At 50.5% G+C, this 18,000-nt stretch overlaps 1 protein-coding gene across 1 annotated transcript; it reads right to left on the reverse strand.

Moving 5' to 3' along the window:
• Positions 1-1,643: 1,643 nt before the first annotated feature.
• Positions 1,644-17,984, reverse strand: LOC124489554 (heparan-sulfate 6-O-sulfotransferase 1-A-like). The gene is made up of 4 exons (XM_047051994.1): positions 16,606-17,984; positions 5,062-5,284; positions 4,539-4,787; positions 1,644-4,324 (listed from the first exon to the last, which is right to left on the reverse strand). The coding sequence occupies exons 1-4, from the start codon at positions 16,728-16,730 to the stop codon at positions 4,007-4,009; spliced, it is 915 nt and encodes a 304-aa protein (XP_046907950.1). The 5' UTR covers positions 16,731-17,984; the 3' UTR covers positions 1,644-4,006.
• Between the last annotated feature and the right edge of the window lie 16 nt (positions 17,985-18,000).

Raw genomic sequence — 18,000 nt, forward strand, 5'->3', positions numbered from 1 at the left:
AAAATAAAAAGCGCTGATGGTCCCGTTCCTCTGTGTGACTGTGTACACTCACATGCAGTCCATCTGGACAGACTAGTGGGGAGGTAGGGGGAGCAGTGGCGGTTCTAGATTAAATTTACTGGGGGGGCCAAAGGGGGGCCAGTGTTTAATCAGAGGGGCACATACAAAAATGGAAACAAAGGATATTTAAAGATTAAATACTTTTTAATTTTGCTTTACATTAAAATCATACAAAATGCTCTGGCTCTCCCTCTTCCAGCTCCTCAACTCTCTCAATACCTTGATATGTTTCTCAAACCTTTTTATTTACTGGGGCAAATAAATGTCCCTTCATCGGTTCATGATGATTACTAGAAGAAGAAAAACGTGTAAAAAACTAAAACTTTTTCTTCATTCAGCTCAGGGGGGCCACAGGGGGGGCCAGGGACATTTTTACAGGGGCACTGGCCCCTGTAGGCCCCTGTGTAGAAACACCCCTGAGAGGGAGTGATTCCCTCCACACACATTTCAGCATAGATTTATTCATACCGTCACCCCCCTCCCCCAGAAGACAGTGAATCCAGACTATAACAGGCTACTTGAATGCTACATAGCGATGTGTTCTTTTGACTGCGGTGAGATCAAAGCCGGTCTGAAGTGTTTTTAATGGAGGTCTGACAGAGCCAATACACTCACTCCAGGAGCCAGCTTCCATTGTCCTAGAGAGAAGGACACACATCTATTGCAAAGGCGCTCAGTGCACTTCTTACCTTACTTCACCTTGTTTTATAACTCTTAACTGTAGCACCTTGACATCTGTTTTCAGATGAAAGGTGCGTTTTGCTTGCCTTGTTTGCTCGGTCTGTTTGAGGAGGACAGCGATCCTGGGCCGAGCGGAGGGGGGTTGGGACAAGGGGATTAGGGGAGCAGGTTGCAGGCCTCGCACAGTACACACTGTACCAGCTGCCAGAGACAAAAAGATGGACTTCCTGTATTCTTACCACATTGCTATCTCTTTCCTCTCGGAGCTCGGTTCATTTCTCCCACATACACAAGTGCAGCACACTCCCTCCCCCTCCCCACCCCACCCCTTGCCTGATTGTCTGCCTCGATCTTTAAGAGTTCACGCAGTGCTGCAGAGAAGCAACGTCGAAAGATCCCTCTGGTGTTTATGATGCTAAGTGAAGGCCTGTGTTCCCTCTCCTCCACTGGCTTCACCAAGGGCACAGGGTTTTATGTCCATCCCTACCCCACACACCGACACATGCAGCTCCCTAGTGCAGATCAGGGTGTGTGAGTGAGAGTGTGTGTGTGTGTGTGTGTGTGTGTGAGACAGGCATGGTGTGTCTGGAGATTGAATTAGGCCTTAGATCAGCCAGTGACAGGGCCAAGGCAGTCGTTACGAGAGAAACAGGCTGGTTTATGGGGTCACGGTCCTGTGGTTCTAGTGTGTGGGTGGAGAGGTCCGCCAGCTATAGACCATCTCTATAGAAGGAATCAGGGGAAAAGTGGAGGAAAGTCACCTATGCTAAATAAAACAGGGTGCCTTGTGTGTGTGCACGTGCATGTACATGCCGTGGTCCACACAGGGGAAATCGCAGGTTAGGACACACACTATCAAGGTTAAATAATTGCATTAAAAAAACAGTCGTTAAAAACAGTCATTAAAAAGTACATTTCTTTTATTGGTGGCTTGATGATCCATTTTTGCAATGATTAGAAACATGTCCAGAATGCTGCTTTGAAGCGAGAGCCATGATGGCGTCCGCACACCACAAACATGAATCTGTTTCACTTTGTTCAGAGACACACAGTGTAGAAAACTGCAACGATGTGAGAGGGGAGGGGGAATCAAGTTCATTTTCATGAAGCAAATGTTTAAGACATCAGTTTTAAGATATGAGAATCCTCAACATTACAGTTTACAGTATACAGTATGAAATGGAATCATTTGAAAGGAAAGGACTTAAATTGTAGCTTTCGCAGTTGCATCGGACATAGCTGGGTTAAACTGGCACCAGTTAGCCCTCACCACTGGTCCAGAACCAGCATTCGCTGACTCTATCTAGTTAAGAGTTGGACTTGGTAGCAGAATGAACCTGTTCTGGGAGAGGGGTTCAGGTTAATCTACCTAAAGCCTTTTTTGTGTATCCTTCTCTCCAACTTCACCTCAAGAATAAATTGAAGGGGCCAAATTGCACAAGAAGTGATTATTCCTCCTGGAGTATGAATTGTATTCAGCTACATGAACAGCCCCATTAGACCGTAGTTATATTATTCACTATGTGACATCACTGGGAGCTATGGGGTCAACGTTCGGCTCCAATCAGCTTCACCTCCACCCCTCTAATGGCAGGCTATTGGTCATGGAACCTGTCAGTCGCTCAAAAAATTAAAAAATAAAAGAATGGCCTCTCAGACACGCTTATTTACATAGTCATACACACATGCCTAACAGATGCATTCTGTACATACTATGGTATATACACATACACATTAGCGCTTACACATGCCCACACACGCGCATACACACAAACACACACATACTCGCACAAAAGTAGTCTACAGGGAAATTGTGGTATAATCTAAGGTCATAGGCACTACTAGCCTGCCCCCAGACCATCCATGCTATCTGTTCCTTAAGAGTCAGGTGACTCCCCCTCTCACACTTGGGGCACAGAGCTACTTTTAAAAGACATATCAAGGGACAGCTCCAGATCCTAGCCATGACTGTTGCTCCAGATCCTAACCATGACTGTTGCTCCAGATCCTAGCCATGACTGTTGCTCCAGATCCTAGCCATGACTGTTGCTCCAGATCCTAGCCATGACTGTTGCTCCAGATCCTAGCCATGACTGTTGCTCCAGATCCTAGCCATGACTGTTGCTCCAGATCCTAGCCATGACTGTTGCTCCAGATCCTAACCATGACTGTGGGACAGAGTCCCCCCCCCCCCCGACTGTTGACCCTGTGGCTTGAGGAGGACCATCTGACGGGCCATCCCAAGGAGCCAACCAGCACCACGGCAACCGCCTAGCTCTAGATTTCCCAGCTCTTACATTCGTCTGATCAGTGGGATGGGCCGTGGAACAGCCTGGTCTCTTCTTTGTTCTAATGCAGCCATGTTGCCAGATTGGGCTACGTTGGAGAGAACCCCCCCCCTGCCTGAGTCACAGTTGGAGGGTCCGCTGTGAAAACAGAGGCAGAACTGGGGAACAGGTGTGTTTCCATATTAGAAGGCTTCAGTAATGGCTATGGTCCATTGTACGTCCATTCGTCGATTATAATTGATTTATAAACAGAAAAACACAATGTGAAAAAAAAGAAAGAAAAGGAATTATTCTTTTCTTTTAGGCAGCATAATTGGTCTCAGTGTTATAACAATTCTGCTTTAAAAAAAGCATAAAACAAAATAAAACATAATCGTCCTAAAATGAGGATGCTAATCACCCTTCATGACAGAAGCAGATTCATAGTTGAAATGTAGGTGTACCTTTATAAGCAAAAAAGCTTTTTTACAGAATGTCGTTCAACACTCCCTTAAAAAGGTAAAGTCTGTGTTCTATAGCATCTTATTTTAAAACTCAGCGAGTCAGCTTCGCCCATACAGGACCTTCTTACAGTCTGAGAGTCCCAAGCTTCTCTCTGGTTAGTGCGTTACATCCAAGGAAATTGCCCTTGTGAGGGACTGAGCGGTCCCAAACCTTAACTGGGGCTGTATATCAGGCCACTGACAGAAAGAGACTAGGGAGAGGGGGATGCGGACACAAGGAAAGAGGGATGACAGTTGGTCGTCAGCACTTCTCCAAGTCCCCTCTTCTTCCTGTCTGGCGAGGTAGGGGGGTGGGTGAATGTCAGCATGGGTCAACCTCCAAACGAGAGCAGAACATGGGGGGGGGGGATCCAGATGCATTCAGTCCCCACGTCTAACCCCCGTCTCCCTCCAGTCTGTCCGTCCATCCGTCAGTCAGAGTCTGTCGTGTATCAGGCCTGCTTGTGAGAGCCCGGGGATGTGTGTGTTCTCCTGCTACCAGCGGTTGAGGATCTGGTTCATGTAGTCCTCCGTGGGGAGCCTGGGCCCCGTCTCCTCCGTCCTGCCCCCGTCCTCCAGGTCCTCCCTGTCCCCCTCGCCATCCCCCGGGCGGGGCCCCACGGAGGTCTGGCGGGCGCGGGAGGAGGGCCACAGGCCCACGGCCAGGCCCTGCCGGTGGTTCTGGTTGTGGTTGCGGAGGCGCTGCAGGCGGCGCTCCTGCTGACGGGTGTACTGGTAGCGCTGCTGGAACAGGTCCCGGGCGTAGTCATAGAGCTCCATGTCCAGCTCGTTCAGCTCCTCGATGCGCTGGACCTGAAGGTGTGAGTGTGTGAGGGGATCATATATGTATTAATACACTCAACTTGTGTTGACAATGTTTTTTTTTTTTTACATCAAAATCAACATGACCACCACACCCCACCCCAACTCAACCCCTGCCACGTTTAAGACGCTCCATGGCACGTCGGTCTTCTGACTCTTAACCGCCCTCCGTTCCCCTCCTGTTTTCGAGCAGGCAGCCACCTACCGTGCCGTTGTCCAGGTCCACGCCGGCCGCCCGCGTGCTGTTGTACTGCATGAAGGGCCGGATGAAGCGCAGGCGGAAGGTGCGCTCGAACAGGAACTGGGTCTTCCTCTGGTACTCCGTCAGACCGAAGAAGGCCATGTCCCTCAGGTTCTTCTTAGCCGAGTCCAGCAGCAGCTGAGCCCTCTTCTTCTCTGGTACCGTGGACATGTTGTAACAGCCCACCAGGCTCAGGTCTGCCAGCATGCGGACCTGGGGGGGGGGGGGGGGGGGGGGGGGGGGGGGATGGTCAGAGAAGGGAGGACTGTGGTGCCGTCGTGTCTATGTCTGTGTGTGTCATATCATCCAAACCTAGCAGACACGGGCTACCTGTTGGAGAAGCCTTATGTGTGTTTTTGTGATCGCAGTGTGTGTGTGTGTGTCAAAACATCCCATCCCCTGACTGTTGTCGTTACTTGTGTGTGTGTATTTGTGATCCATCGTGTTGTGTTTTAGTAAGTGTGTTTGTGTGTGTCAATGTGTGTACCTGTCTGTTGTTGGCCAAATTGTACGGGCAGTCCATGAACTGCTGCAAGGTACATCCGGACCAATCAGAGCCCTCGTAGCAGGCGGGAAGTTCCTCTGGAGTGGGCGTCCGCCCGTCACACATGTGCAGTGAGGTCTTCCATGTGGCGCCCCTCTGCACGTGTCGCCACTCGCTGAGATATCGCGACACGGGGTCTCTTAGCAACGTGATATAATAGAATTTCCTATAAGACAGAGGGACAGGGAGAGATTAAGTAAACAGTTCAACGATGGATTCAAGTTCCAGAAATTGCCATGTGGGGGCAGTGTTTGCATGGCCCGCTACGGCAACTGCCTGAGAGCCATAGATGACAGTGGGAGTTTGGTTGGTGTATCCCTGATCTTATTCGGTCTAGAGATAACCTTCTCATGCTAAATATGTGGAAATCTAAAGAGAGAGAGACCGAAAGAAAGAGAGAGCGGGGGGGGGGGGGGTGAGAGATTGCCTGAAAGCACTCGTGCAGGTCAGAGTTTGGGCCACTGTGCAGGAAAGGAAACTGCTGGCACAAGCACATCCCAGCACAAACATCCTCACCCCCACCAAAAAACCACACACACACACACAAACCCAAGCTCATCACAGTTGCGGTGTGACTCATATCTCAGCTGCAGAGCTAATACACCCTCTGTGTGCGTGTGTGTAAGTGTGTGTGTGTGTGTGTGTGTGTGTGTGTGTGTGTGTGTGTGTGTGTGTGTGTGTAATGGCGCAGAGCTCAGTTCCGTCCTACCCCAGAGGGGGCACTCCTGCAAGAAGGAGAGACCTTTACAGGCCTTTGCACTCTAGCTAATTACTGCAGCCTAATCAATCAGCATATCCTCATTACCACATGAGTGTGTGTGTGTGTGTGTGTGTGTGTGTGTGTGCGTAAGAGAGAGGGAAAAAAGAGTGGATGTGTTGCTGAAACTCCAGTCTACTGTCCTTCCTGATTCTGAACCCACCTGCTTTAAGACTTACTGACCATCAGTCATGCATACGCGCACGCACGCACGCACACATACACACACACCGAGATCATCCCCCCGAGATCATCACACACATCCCCCATCAGAGATCACAGACTGACAGGCATCTCTTTGTTCTATGGACACACGGGAAGCCCTCTGTGACATGTCTTGTACAAAGGGCTCCACAAATCAAATGTGATTTGATTTGTCTAACAGGAAAAACATTGGAGGGAGGGAAAGCGGGAGCGAGAGAGAGAGACGAAGAGCGAGAGAGAGGGAAAAGGAGAGGACCAACATTTCAATTTTCTTTTCTCTAACACCGCAAAAGCAGCGATGCCACAAACGCAAGTGATTCATCAAAGTTCCAGCGTCTGCACTCGGCAATGAGAACACTCTGGCATTTCATCATTTAAATGAAGAAATGAAGGAGCACATGCGGGGATCAAAATGTATACCAAGCTGCTACTGATAAGAGATGAGGACAGAACTAAGCATCCCATAATGATCACAGGGTCAGCATTCACTCGTAGCTTTCAATGTCAGTTATTTTATTTATTGTCATAGGTAAATGTATGTATAAAAAAGGATTGAGACGTCAAACTACATAATAAATATCTGATATTATATGTGAATGAATATCCATTTGAAGGTAATGCAACACAAGAACATCCCAGACATGGGGAGAAACAGCAAGGTGCCTCTCACCCTGGTCCCAACCTGCTTCAGACACTCTCCCCACAGCAGGAGCCTGCAGTCCATCAGGACCAACACTTCACGCCACCAAAACAGCGTCTTCCCATCCGCAGCTGGCCTCATCCACAAGGTCTGGGTCCCCCCAACCGACACATCTAATGTGTTACATTGACAAATTTTTTCTAGATGACTGTCTGCACATTGTGCACATTCTTTAAACCTCATACCATTTTTGTACATACCTGCAAGAACAGGCTCCTCATTTATTTATGTAATGGCCATATTTTACACATTGTATAGTATTCTTGGTTAAATTCTTCTTCTTCTTATTGTGAATTTTTCAATGTTCCATATATGTATTTTCCATATATAGTACTTGTTTTATCTTTCTTCATATATTCCTACTAATATGTTGTGCACCGACCTGCCAAAGCAAATTCCTTGTATGTATAAACGTACTTGTCAAAAAACGGATTCTGATTATCCACACACACACACACACACACACACGCCAACTTTTGATTCAGAAGACAGACAACCATTGGAGGTTTGTCTGGGTGTTTCTAAGGCTTTTCCTTGACCATCTCTGCCCAGACTCAACACTGTCTCAATGTGTGCTGTACTTGCACACGACAAGAACATCTCGCTTTCTCTCCTCCTCTCCTATCAACATCTCCCTCATCCTCACAAAGAGCCCTCAGACCGACCGAACCACGGCTGAGAGAAAGGGACTGAGTCATCCTCCCTCCACCTCTCCTGTCTGCCTTCACCTCTCCTGTCTGCCTCCACCTCTCCTGTCTGCCTCCACCTCTCCTGTCTGCCTCCACCTCTCCTGTCTGCCTCCACCTCTCCTGTCTGCCTCCACCTCTCGTCCCCCTCCACACACCTATGCTCTTTTTATTCGGCCTGTCCACCTCTCTGTCTTCCTCCTCCTTTGGTCTTTATGGAGAAATTCGGGCAGGTAACAGGGGAGCAGCTTCCCATTTCATAACCCATGCACATACACACAAACAAACATTGTGGGACTAAGATGTTTTTTTTCTCTCTGTGAAAGATAATGAAAGTCTTGCAGGTGTGTGGTATGAGAGAAAGAGAGAGAGAGAGAGACAGTGTATGTGTGCGCTGTCAGCGTTATCAGGAGGAAACACACACTGCTCCAGTCTCTCTTACAACCAAACTGCAGGAAAATAAGATTTTTCTGCTTCCTGTGAGGCAGATATGCTGTTACGTATACAGATTCAGGGTCTCTGTCTCTCTCTCTCCCCACACACACGCCAAGTGACAGGCTAAGTCGCGTGAATCTTGACAAGCATGTTACACAATAATCACATGCTTTGTTTTCAACAGAAATTGATGTCATCGTGTTAAAAAATAACAGCCTCATTTCAAGAGAAACAGGATGTGACTCCAACAGAGAAGTGTTTCTCCACAACTATCACCAAGCTCACACAAACGCGCGCGCACACACACAACACTTGCACACACACAGGCTGGTGCTGTATTAAGCTGCTTACCCGTTTGGCAGCACTGATAAGTAAATCCAAACTTGTATTCTAACATGAGGGGGGAAGAAACAGGGGGAAGAAGATAGACGTAAAGGGAGAGGGGAGGAAATGGAGAGAGTGAGAGGAGGTGTAGAAATCATCTGGGAAACAACATGTTCTTGCATTCCATTGTAAAACCCCATCTTCCACCTGGAAGTATGCATGCATGTGCCAAACGACTTCCAGGGAAATCCTTTCAGCTTGTTCACCCACCACACCCCTCTCTGTGCTGCATGGGAGTGACAACCAATGGAATTCACTGTCTGTAAATTGAGATAATGTCAACGGACTCTCTGTGTGTGTGTGTGTGTGTGTGTGTGTGTGTGTGTGTGTGTGTGTGTGTGTGTGCGCGTTGCCGTTTGTCCGTCCCCGGATGCCGTCCTTACTTCATCCCCCCACACAAACAAAAACAGTATCACACTTTGCTGAAGCTTCTAGTGCAGAGCTGAAAGTGATTCCACTCACACAATGTGTTGCGTAAGGTGAACAGCAGGCCAAACACAGCTCATGGCATCCTCCATCGATTACTGCCTTATTCTACATGGATAAACAATCAAAATCGTTATTTAATATTGACCTTGAGAATTGATTTATATGTAATCTATCTCCCCTCGCATCCCTCTGGTTTCGTTGTATTTATTTCTCTCCATTTGTTTCACTTTCTCTCCCTCTCTCTCCTACCCAATAACAAGACACTCAGACAGACCAGAATAGATCTGCTGGTTCAGACAAGCTCCTTCACTACACAAGCATCCCCCCCCCCTCCCCCCACTCTCCATCTTTCCATAACTCCCTGCCGGTCGATCAATAACAGCCTGCGGACTCAAGACAGACTGGGTTAGCAGTCAGGAGTTTAAATAAAGAAGAGGAGAGAGCGGCCCGGTGACGGACCCGGGGGGGTTGGGGGGGGAGAGGGGGGTTAGAGCAGGGCCCAAAATCCCCCATCACCTGGATACAGACATACAGTTGCCATTCGACACACCCAGACAAGACTGGAGTTTGGATAAAACAAACCAACATTCTCCCTCTCACGTCTCCTCCTCTCACTGCCACAATCAATGGATATTCTATTTATGTTGAAGGCAGCTGGTGTTTCAATATTTTTGGGGGAATTTCTGGAATAATATAATCTGTGACAGTTCAGTGTTGCAATGATGAGAGGAGAAGGTAGGCTGCCAGTGCACTGCCAGAAAGAAAACCCTCTTCTCTTGTTTGAATAATTGCTGTTGTATCAACACACACACACACACCTGAGCGCCGAGCTGTGTTGGACAGGAATGTTCTCAGGCCTGTTCCCTCATGTTCCACCTCAGCCGTCTGACAGAGACATTGAAAGGGACGCCAGAAATAGATGGATGAGGAGAGACAGAGAAACAGATGGATGAGGAGACAGAAAGAGAGAGAGAGAGCGAGAAACAAGTGATGCCGAGAGAGAGCGAGAAATACAGAAAGAGGAAGAAAGGATCTGTAAGTGAGATTCATGGCCCGTCTCTCTTCCTCACACCTGCGTGCGCACGCAAACACACCTGCAGTCATCCTAGAAGTCAGTCCCTCGTGTTTCTCTACTTGTACAGTAGATGAACTCCCCGCCCAATGATGGCGGAACGGAGTGAGAGGAGGAGAAAAGGGGCGTGGCCGGGAAGAGGGCAAACAAGAAAGGAATGAGGAAGAGGAGAGCGAGGAAGGAAGAAAGAGGGATGTTCCTGACTTTGAGGTGATTAAGGGCCGGTTAACGAGTCTAACAGGGAGACAGATGGTCCTGTTAGAGGGGCTCTTACACACACACACACACACACACTACTCTCCTCAGGCAGAGATTAGTGTGTGTGCGTGTCTGTGTGACCCCTGTTTCCCTGTTAATCACTTGTCACACATGTCCCTGGAACTGGCATATGAATAGGTGTGTGTGTGTGTGTGTGTGTGCGCGCATGCACAGACATACAGGCAGGGGTGTGAAATTGGAATGATAAGGTGGTTAACACTGAAATCATCCCCACCTGCTCGACCCATCCTCACCCCCAATCTTTACACATGGTCTCTCTCTCACTCCCGTTGCTCCAATTCTTTGAGTCTGTGAGTGTGAGCGTGTGTGCACCGAGTTGTCCCTTCTCAAGACAGCTGAAAAGGTAGTGTGGGTGTGTGTGTGTGTCCCATGCTGATGACTCCATTCCGCAATCAGTGCCTCGACACACAGCCTACATTCATACAGAAGCACGGGAGGCAGACCACTGGTGTGTGTGTGTGCTCCTTAAGAGAGAGTCTTAAGCGGATGATCCTTGAAAACAATCCAATAATGACCCTCCCACCCACCCCATGCATCCCCGCTCTTAATCACACATGCCCCTAATAGGATGTGAACCTCACCCCAAGTGGCCAGGCACTGTCTGCCCTCCTCCATCACCACACACAGCTCAGGGTCTTACAGAGAGAGCGACACGCACACACAGGTCGGATTTATTTTTCATCCTAGTGGGGCCTGAGCATTCGCTCCCATTCAAAAAGGTGTCGTCTCCGACCACTAACCCTTGACCCCAACCATAACCCTTAATGTCATTCCAACCCTAACCCAAACACCCCTGATGCCCCTTGAAAAAGAGCATTTGAGGTTACGGGGCTGCGCACAAGGGCCCCACGTGATCAAGACTTCCATATTTCACTCTACTTTCAAGGACATTTGGTCTCCACAAGGGTATTTGAACAAGACCACTCCGACTAGACATTCAAACACACCGACTGGCACGACGGAGTAACAGCTGACAGGGGAGCAGAGTCGTCTCGCAGCGCTCTGGATCGTCTGCAGAGACAGACGGAGACATGGGACTGCACGGGCAGGATGGCAACAAGGCCGGGTGAGGAGCCTGGGGCTGCATTACATCCCTTGGCTCAGGATGAGAGCTTGTCCCTGGGGAAGATGAGGGGCGTCTGGGGGGCGGGGGGACAGATGAGTGATGGGTGTGTGTGTGCATGCAAGGAGTCCTCCAAGCCCAATTAAGCCCGACTGTGTCGGGGACTGTGCCAAACACGCCCCACCTGCTTAAAGAGGGCCAAGGGGCTAATGAGCACAGCCTGGGGGGAAATGTCTGTGTGTGTGTGTGTGTGTAGGGCAGATGATGGGTAGCTGGCATAAATCCTGGGAAATTACAAAAATCAGATGTCTGACTTTTGTTTACTTTAAGTCTCTAGTCGGTCTGAAATAGTGACAGTAGTGTGTGCAAGCACACACACACACACGCACACACATCTTCCTTAGGCAGTTTCTACCTCCCACGGATTCCAATTCAGCCCGACAGAGAATGGGATGCAAAACAGAAAAGGAAAAGGGAGGAGACGATGGAGGGAGCGAGAAAGATCGAGAGATGGAGGGGAGGGAGGGAGAGAGGGGAGAAAGGACGGGACAGAAAGGGTGGAGTGGTGGGGGGGATATAATAAAATGAGAGGAGCCAAATATTGTGCAACAACAGTAACAACAGTCTCTCTGAGCAGTGTGTGTGTGTGTGCCCCCACACGGAGAGCGCTGGGTGAAAGAGGCCCTTTGTCTGGGAGTGTAACGAGAGCTCAGAGGGAGCAAGGACTCAACAGCACCGCATTGCAATGGCATCTCTCTCTCTCTGTGTCTCTCTGTGTCTCTCTGTGTCTCTCTGTGTCTCTCTGTGTCTCTCTGTGTCTCTCTGTCTCTCTCTCTCTCTCTCTCTCTCTCTCCTCTCCTCCTTTCTTCTCTTGGGGAAATGACGATGCCTAAAATAACAATGGTTGTTCACCCAGGTGACCAGGGCCCTGACTGAGGTCTGAAGTCGAACGTATTGACGAACGTGCTTTGGGCTACGTTTGTGAGTGTGTGTGTGTGTGTGCGTGTGTGTGGGAGCGAGACCATGCTCCACACCATGTGTTATTAGTGGAAACATGCCTCATGCAGCGGCAACGGTTGACTGGAGAGATGATCAAATGTAATAAATCTCTCCCGTCATGAGGGGATCTGAGAGAGATGTGGGAATGAAAGGACTCCTCCACAGAGGAAAAAGAAAACAACAAAGAGAAGAATAACAAATGGATAACAAGAAGGATGAGCTGTCTGCTCCATTAGTACATAACGCTGAGGCTGAGGTCTGTAGTCTGACGGCATAAGACAGAGGCTCTTCCATCCATCCACGCGGACGAATCAACCGGTTCCTGTTCCCCTGCCACGCATGCCCTCCTCTCCTCCTTCGCCCCTGCTCACTCGCGTCACCCCCCCCAAGCCTGCTCTTAAATCAGATAAAAAATGAGGGAGAGAGAGAGAAAAAGGAGGGAACCGAAAGAGAGAGCAAGAGATTGTTTCTGGGCCGGCAGCTCATTGATATGACAGTTTGATTTTCTCTGCTCGCATGGGAGGCATCTTAAAAGGGGGCATCCCCCCATTCTCTCGCTAAGCTCTGTGACATCTCCCCCCCTCCCCCCTCCCCCGTTCACCAACTCCCACCTCCTCTTCTCCAGAGCCCCCTCGCCCTCTCTTCATCCAATTCACCCCCCCTCCCTCCTCTGTGCCTGCTTCCCAGCCCCCTGTACCCCTACTGCATGTGTGTGTGTGTCTCTCGGCAGACACTCCCCTGGATGTCCAATCCTGGATCAGATACATCGGAATTCCGAGGCAGAGCAGCTGTTGACCTGGCAACGCTGCCTGCCAACCCGGCCCCCCGGAAAAAAAAGAAAAAGAATGGAATGACCACGAAGGCCGAGAGAAAGAGGACAGACGGAGGGAGAGAAGGAAAGAGGAGAGGTTGGGTAGAGGACAAGACAGATGATGCCGAGCTGGAGTGGAGATTTGCTTTGCTCAAGTTTGCGGCCTTGGCTAATCCAACATTATTGCATGCTGTGTGTGTGACCATGATGTGCATGCGACAGAGAGAGGATCACACGGGGACTTCAACGTCTGCAGGGATATTAGTGTCTTCAGAGTGTGTGTGTGCGCGTGTGTATAGCTGTTCAATAAAGCTGACGGCAAAAAAACATGCGGGACAGACTGGCCCACGATGACCAGTCGGCTTAGCGGAGAAAGAAGACTGCATAAAAGGATAGGGAACACACACACAATCAGACAGAATCCTAGAGAATCCCAAACAAATCCCGGGATCAGATCCTGGAGAGAGGAGAGGAGGGGGGGGGGGCAGAGGAGGATAGAGTGGGTGGGCAGGAAGAGAGGGGGCGAGGTATTCTTTAAATTGGATGGAAAAAAAGAAAAAAGAAAAAAAACCCTAAAGGTGGATGTCTGCGTCTACAGTGAGAGTCTTATGGCGGAATCCCATCAGAGGGATTGCCGGGGGAACAATATATTTATGCAAATGGCACTTCGGCATATGGGGAGTCAGTGGTGCATGCATTTACACACTCACACACGCTCGCGTACATACGTACGTTTGGAAAGCCACAAGTTTGTCCATTCACATGATAATCTGCTCAGCCATGTAAACAACCATCTATCTGGCTGAGGAACATGAGAGACACACACAGCCCAGGACTGAGAGAGAGAGAGGACGTGGACAGAGAGATATTCCTGGCCTTATTAGCATTCAGCAGGAGAGAGAGAGAGAACATTTAGCTGTCTGGCCCTTATCACAGTCTCGCTGGAAACCACCCACAGTGTGTCACCGTGTTCAAATTGCGTCTGTGTGTCTGTCTGTGTGTGTCCAACCATTACCATACTGTGCCTGGAATCCTCCCACGCAAGTTCATCTAAACATTAGAGGCGAAAGAACAACCCTCTGAATTGCACATTAAGAGGCTGTATATGAGGACAGAGCCACTGGCTGTGCTGAGTCCTGCACACCTCTCTCCTGGTCCAGGCTAGCCACGAAGAGAAGGAGAGGGGGATGGAGCAGGCTGAAGGGGAACAGAGGGAGGAGAGACAGGCAGGGGAAAGTAAGACATCTCCTTGAAAGAGGCCTGGAGGTCCTGGGTTAGTCTTGAATTTCCCCTCTTCCTCCCTTTCCCCTGACAGTCGTTTGCCCTGGAATGTTCCAGAGGGGGGCTGTGGAATGTGTGTGTGTGTGTTTGGGAGGGGGGGGGGGATCTAGGCTGAAGAAGACACTGGGAGGAACAGTTGGGAATGTGTGCGTGCGTGCAGGTGAGCCGCGATGGAATGTGTGTGTTATGACGTACGACGGGCCTAGGATTCCCTGGAGGGCACATCTGCAACCATTTAACAGTCAGCTCATTTCCATCCAACATTCCACAAATGGAACCCCCCATGACATCAACGTTTCCCTAAACATTCCAATGATCAATTCCCTAAAACAGTCGGCTGTGAAGCCAGATCATCCCCCAGCCACTCTCAGAGAAGTCCTCTGCTCCCCTCTCCAGCCCTCATCCCTCTTTCCCCCTCATCCCTCGTTCCCCCTCTCCTCCTCCTCATCCCTCGTTCCCCCGTTCCCCCTCCTCTCCTCCTCCTCATCCCTCGTTCCCCCTCCTCTCCTCCTCCTCATCCCTCATCCCTCGTTCGCCCTCTCCTCCTCCTCATCCCTCGTTCCCCCGTTCCCCCTCCTCTCCTCCTCCTCATCTCTCGTTCCCCCGTCCCCCCTCCTCTCCTCCTCCTCCTCCCTCGTTCCCCCGTCGCCCCTCCTCTCCTCCTCCTCCTCCCTCGTTCCCCCGTCCCCCCTCCTCTCCTCCTCCTCCTCCCTCGTTGCCCCTCATCTCTCCAGCCCTCCACTGGGAGCCTCAGCTCACTAATAGAGACAAGGAGCTGGGACAGTCCTGTCCAACAGCTGCAGCTGCCACATGTATGTGTGTGTGTATGAGTGTGTATGTGTGCACTCATGTACAGTAACAGCTGCTGCTGTGGGTACAATGGGGTAATGAATAATGCTGTAAGTGATGATCAGTCGTTTTGTCTGTACCCTCTGCTACCCGTCTGTGTCCTCTACTTCCGGTCAGGCTGTGTCCTCTACTTCCGGTCAGGCTGTGTCCTCTACTTCCTGTCTGGCTGTGTTCTCTACTTCCTGTCTGGCTGTGTCCTCTACTTCCTGTCTGGCTGTGTCCTTGACTTCCTGTCTGGCTGTGTCCTCTACTTCCTGCCTGACTATGTCCTCTACTTCCTGTCTGGCTGTGTCCTCTACTTCCTGTCTGGCTGTGTCCCCTACTTCCTGTCTGGCTGTGTCCTCTACTTTCTGTCTGGCTGTGTCCTTCATAACCCGTCTGGCTCCTTCACCCTCCACAGGTGTATTTAAAAGGTTCTCTACTGTTACCATGGGTTACTGATGAATCTTTGATAAGGTAGCAGAAAGCAGTACAGATTTAGCTCCTTTCGGAGATGGTGAGGTGTGCTCGTGCTGAGTGTATTCAGGCCTGTTCTCTGACCCCACTCTCCATGTTAACATGCAGGTCCAGGTCAACTGGTTCACTTCCACCAGTGTCTGTAACAGCAGGACACATCCAGTTGGTCTGGTCAATCCCAGTTCAAACCAAGCTCGATTAGGACAACAACAATGGGATCGATATCCCACCACAACCAATTGATCCCTGCCATTATAGACCACAGGTGCAGGGCATGGTGATAAGCCTTTATGTACCTGACCACACACTGACTGACCCCCCCCCCCCCCCCCCCCCCATGCAATATACAGCTACAAGACAGTACGGCCCACTGAGAGTGATCTAGGCTGTGTAGATCTATGCAGCAATGGGCACGCACCTAGACCCAAACCTAAGCTGATAAGCCAACTGGACATGCATCCAGTCTGTGTAGATCGCCATAGAGCTGGATCTATAGCTGGTGACAAAATCTAGGCTGTGGATATCTACGTCGAGCTCAACGTGTTGCAGGCGACCGATCCAGGCCGTGTAGCTGTCCGTACGTGGAGGCCCGGGCGTGCAGCTGAATAGAGACCTCCAGCCACAGCAGCCTGGCCTCCCAGAGGGGAGAGGCTTGATGGAAACCACATAGACATGATGGCTAAAGCACCCACTAGCAGCTGAGATGATGATGATTGCATGCGCAGAGCTGGCCTCTTGAACTCAAACGCACAATCGATCGCTCTGCTGTGGGGCCACGGTAGGTGCCCTGTTAGTGTTTCGCAACACAGGGCACAGAAGGGCGTTTGTGTGTGTACACACGTTATTGTGACACCACCAATAAAAGGCTGTAAAGCGTACTAAAAGCCAAGGGGGGGGGGCGGTGATAAGGGGACAATGATAAGTCACAGGGAGGGACTCACCGTCCCGGTTGAGACAACGGGAGTGGAGCAACACTAGCCTGGTATGTGTGTGTGTGTGTGTGCGTGCTTGGCTCCAGACCAAGCCAGTCCTCAACTCCTACACCATCGGGAGGGGAGAGAGGACTACAGCAGTCAGTTCACCTCTGGGTTGGAAGGACACCACGTTGAGGTCGGTCACTAATACCCAACCCGTCCTCGGAAGACCTGCAAAAGGTCACAAGGGGAGGGGGGAAGAGAGGGACAGTTTGGAATGCGACCTGGACCATTAACTCAATTCCAAACTGACCTCCCCCCCCCCCAGGCTCAGTCCCTTACTCTGACAAAGGTGCAGCTGGGAGGTTAGAAAGGTCAGCAGTGAAGGTCAGTGTTGGTCAGCTGAGATAGGGAGTCTTGCTGACTGACTGTCCTCTCTACCAGAGAGATGGACAGAGAGAGTCTGGTCTGGTCTGATCCAGTCCAACTCTATGGGAGTGGGTCAAGGGGACCCCTGCTGGAACCTTAACCCCCGTCAGCATGGCTCCACAGGGGAAGGATTACAGTGCGACACGGGGGGAAGGATTAAAGCGTGACATACAGAGAGCAGGAGCTGAAATCTGCCAAGTGGCAGGAATCTTCTGCTTCGAGTCTTAGCGGCTGAGAGCTGATCAGTCTGGCGGACACACACACACACACACACACTCAACAGATGCCAGGGTTTAACCTCCTCTCAACAGTCATCCATTTGGAGGAAGAAGAGAGATTGAAATGTCACTGTGACGCCGTCCACAGACGCCGTGCTATCCTAGCACCGCTCTCCGGGTGGAACCTACCGGAACTTCCACTGCAGCCCTGCCTCCGGGCTCACGGCCGATGTCATGGAAAGCACGACCACTCAAATAGCCACTTGGGATGGGGGGGAAGGGGGTTGCCCTTGGATACCAGCTGTCACACACACGCGGACACACAAATAGCGGTGACGGCACTCCGCGTGAGAGATATAGGGAAGGGGGGGAAAGCGGGAAAAACATGTCGTGAGCCGCAATTCATGATGGAGGACAGCGACGAGGAGGAAGTGAAAGAGTGACAGAGGGAGTGACAGACAGAGCGAGAGAGCGAGAGAGAGAATGCCCTGCCCTGTGCCCTCACTGCTGATGAGGTCCAGCTGTCAACAAGCCCTCATATTCTCCCTCCTTCGCTGCCAGTCTCCATCTGTCTGTCACAGAACACGTCAGACGCACCCTTTCACTGCCGGCTCCATCAGTGCCGCTCCGTCCTCTTTCCCGTCCCGTCTACCAGAGGCGGCTCTGGAGTAGCCAGGAGCTGCTGGAAATAAGGCAGCTGTCCTACATAGTCTACGCTGGATCGTAAACATACTACAAAGCTCCATACACACCCAAAATGCCTGCACACTCGTACATGCAAACACTCTCTTCACAGTCAAGATGAAGTCCAGAGGGACTGGTGTTCTGAAATGTCAAAACATACTCTTGCCCAGAAAACGAGTCCCACCAGCTTTAAGGCTACGCTTGCGTTCTGCTACTGACTGTGTGTGTTTGT

This window comes from Hypomesus transpacificus, chromosome 3 (assembly GCF_021917145.1).
Source record: "Hypomesus transpacificus isolate Combined female chromosome 3, fHypTra1, whole genome shotgun sequence".
NCBI lineage: Eukaryota > Metazoa > Chordata > Actinopteri > Osmeriformes > Osmeridae > Hypomesus > Hypomesus transpacificus.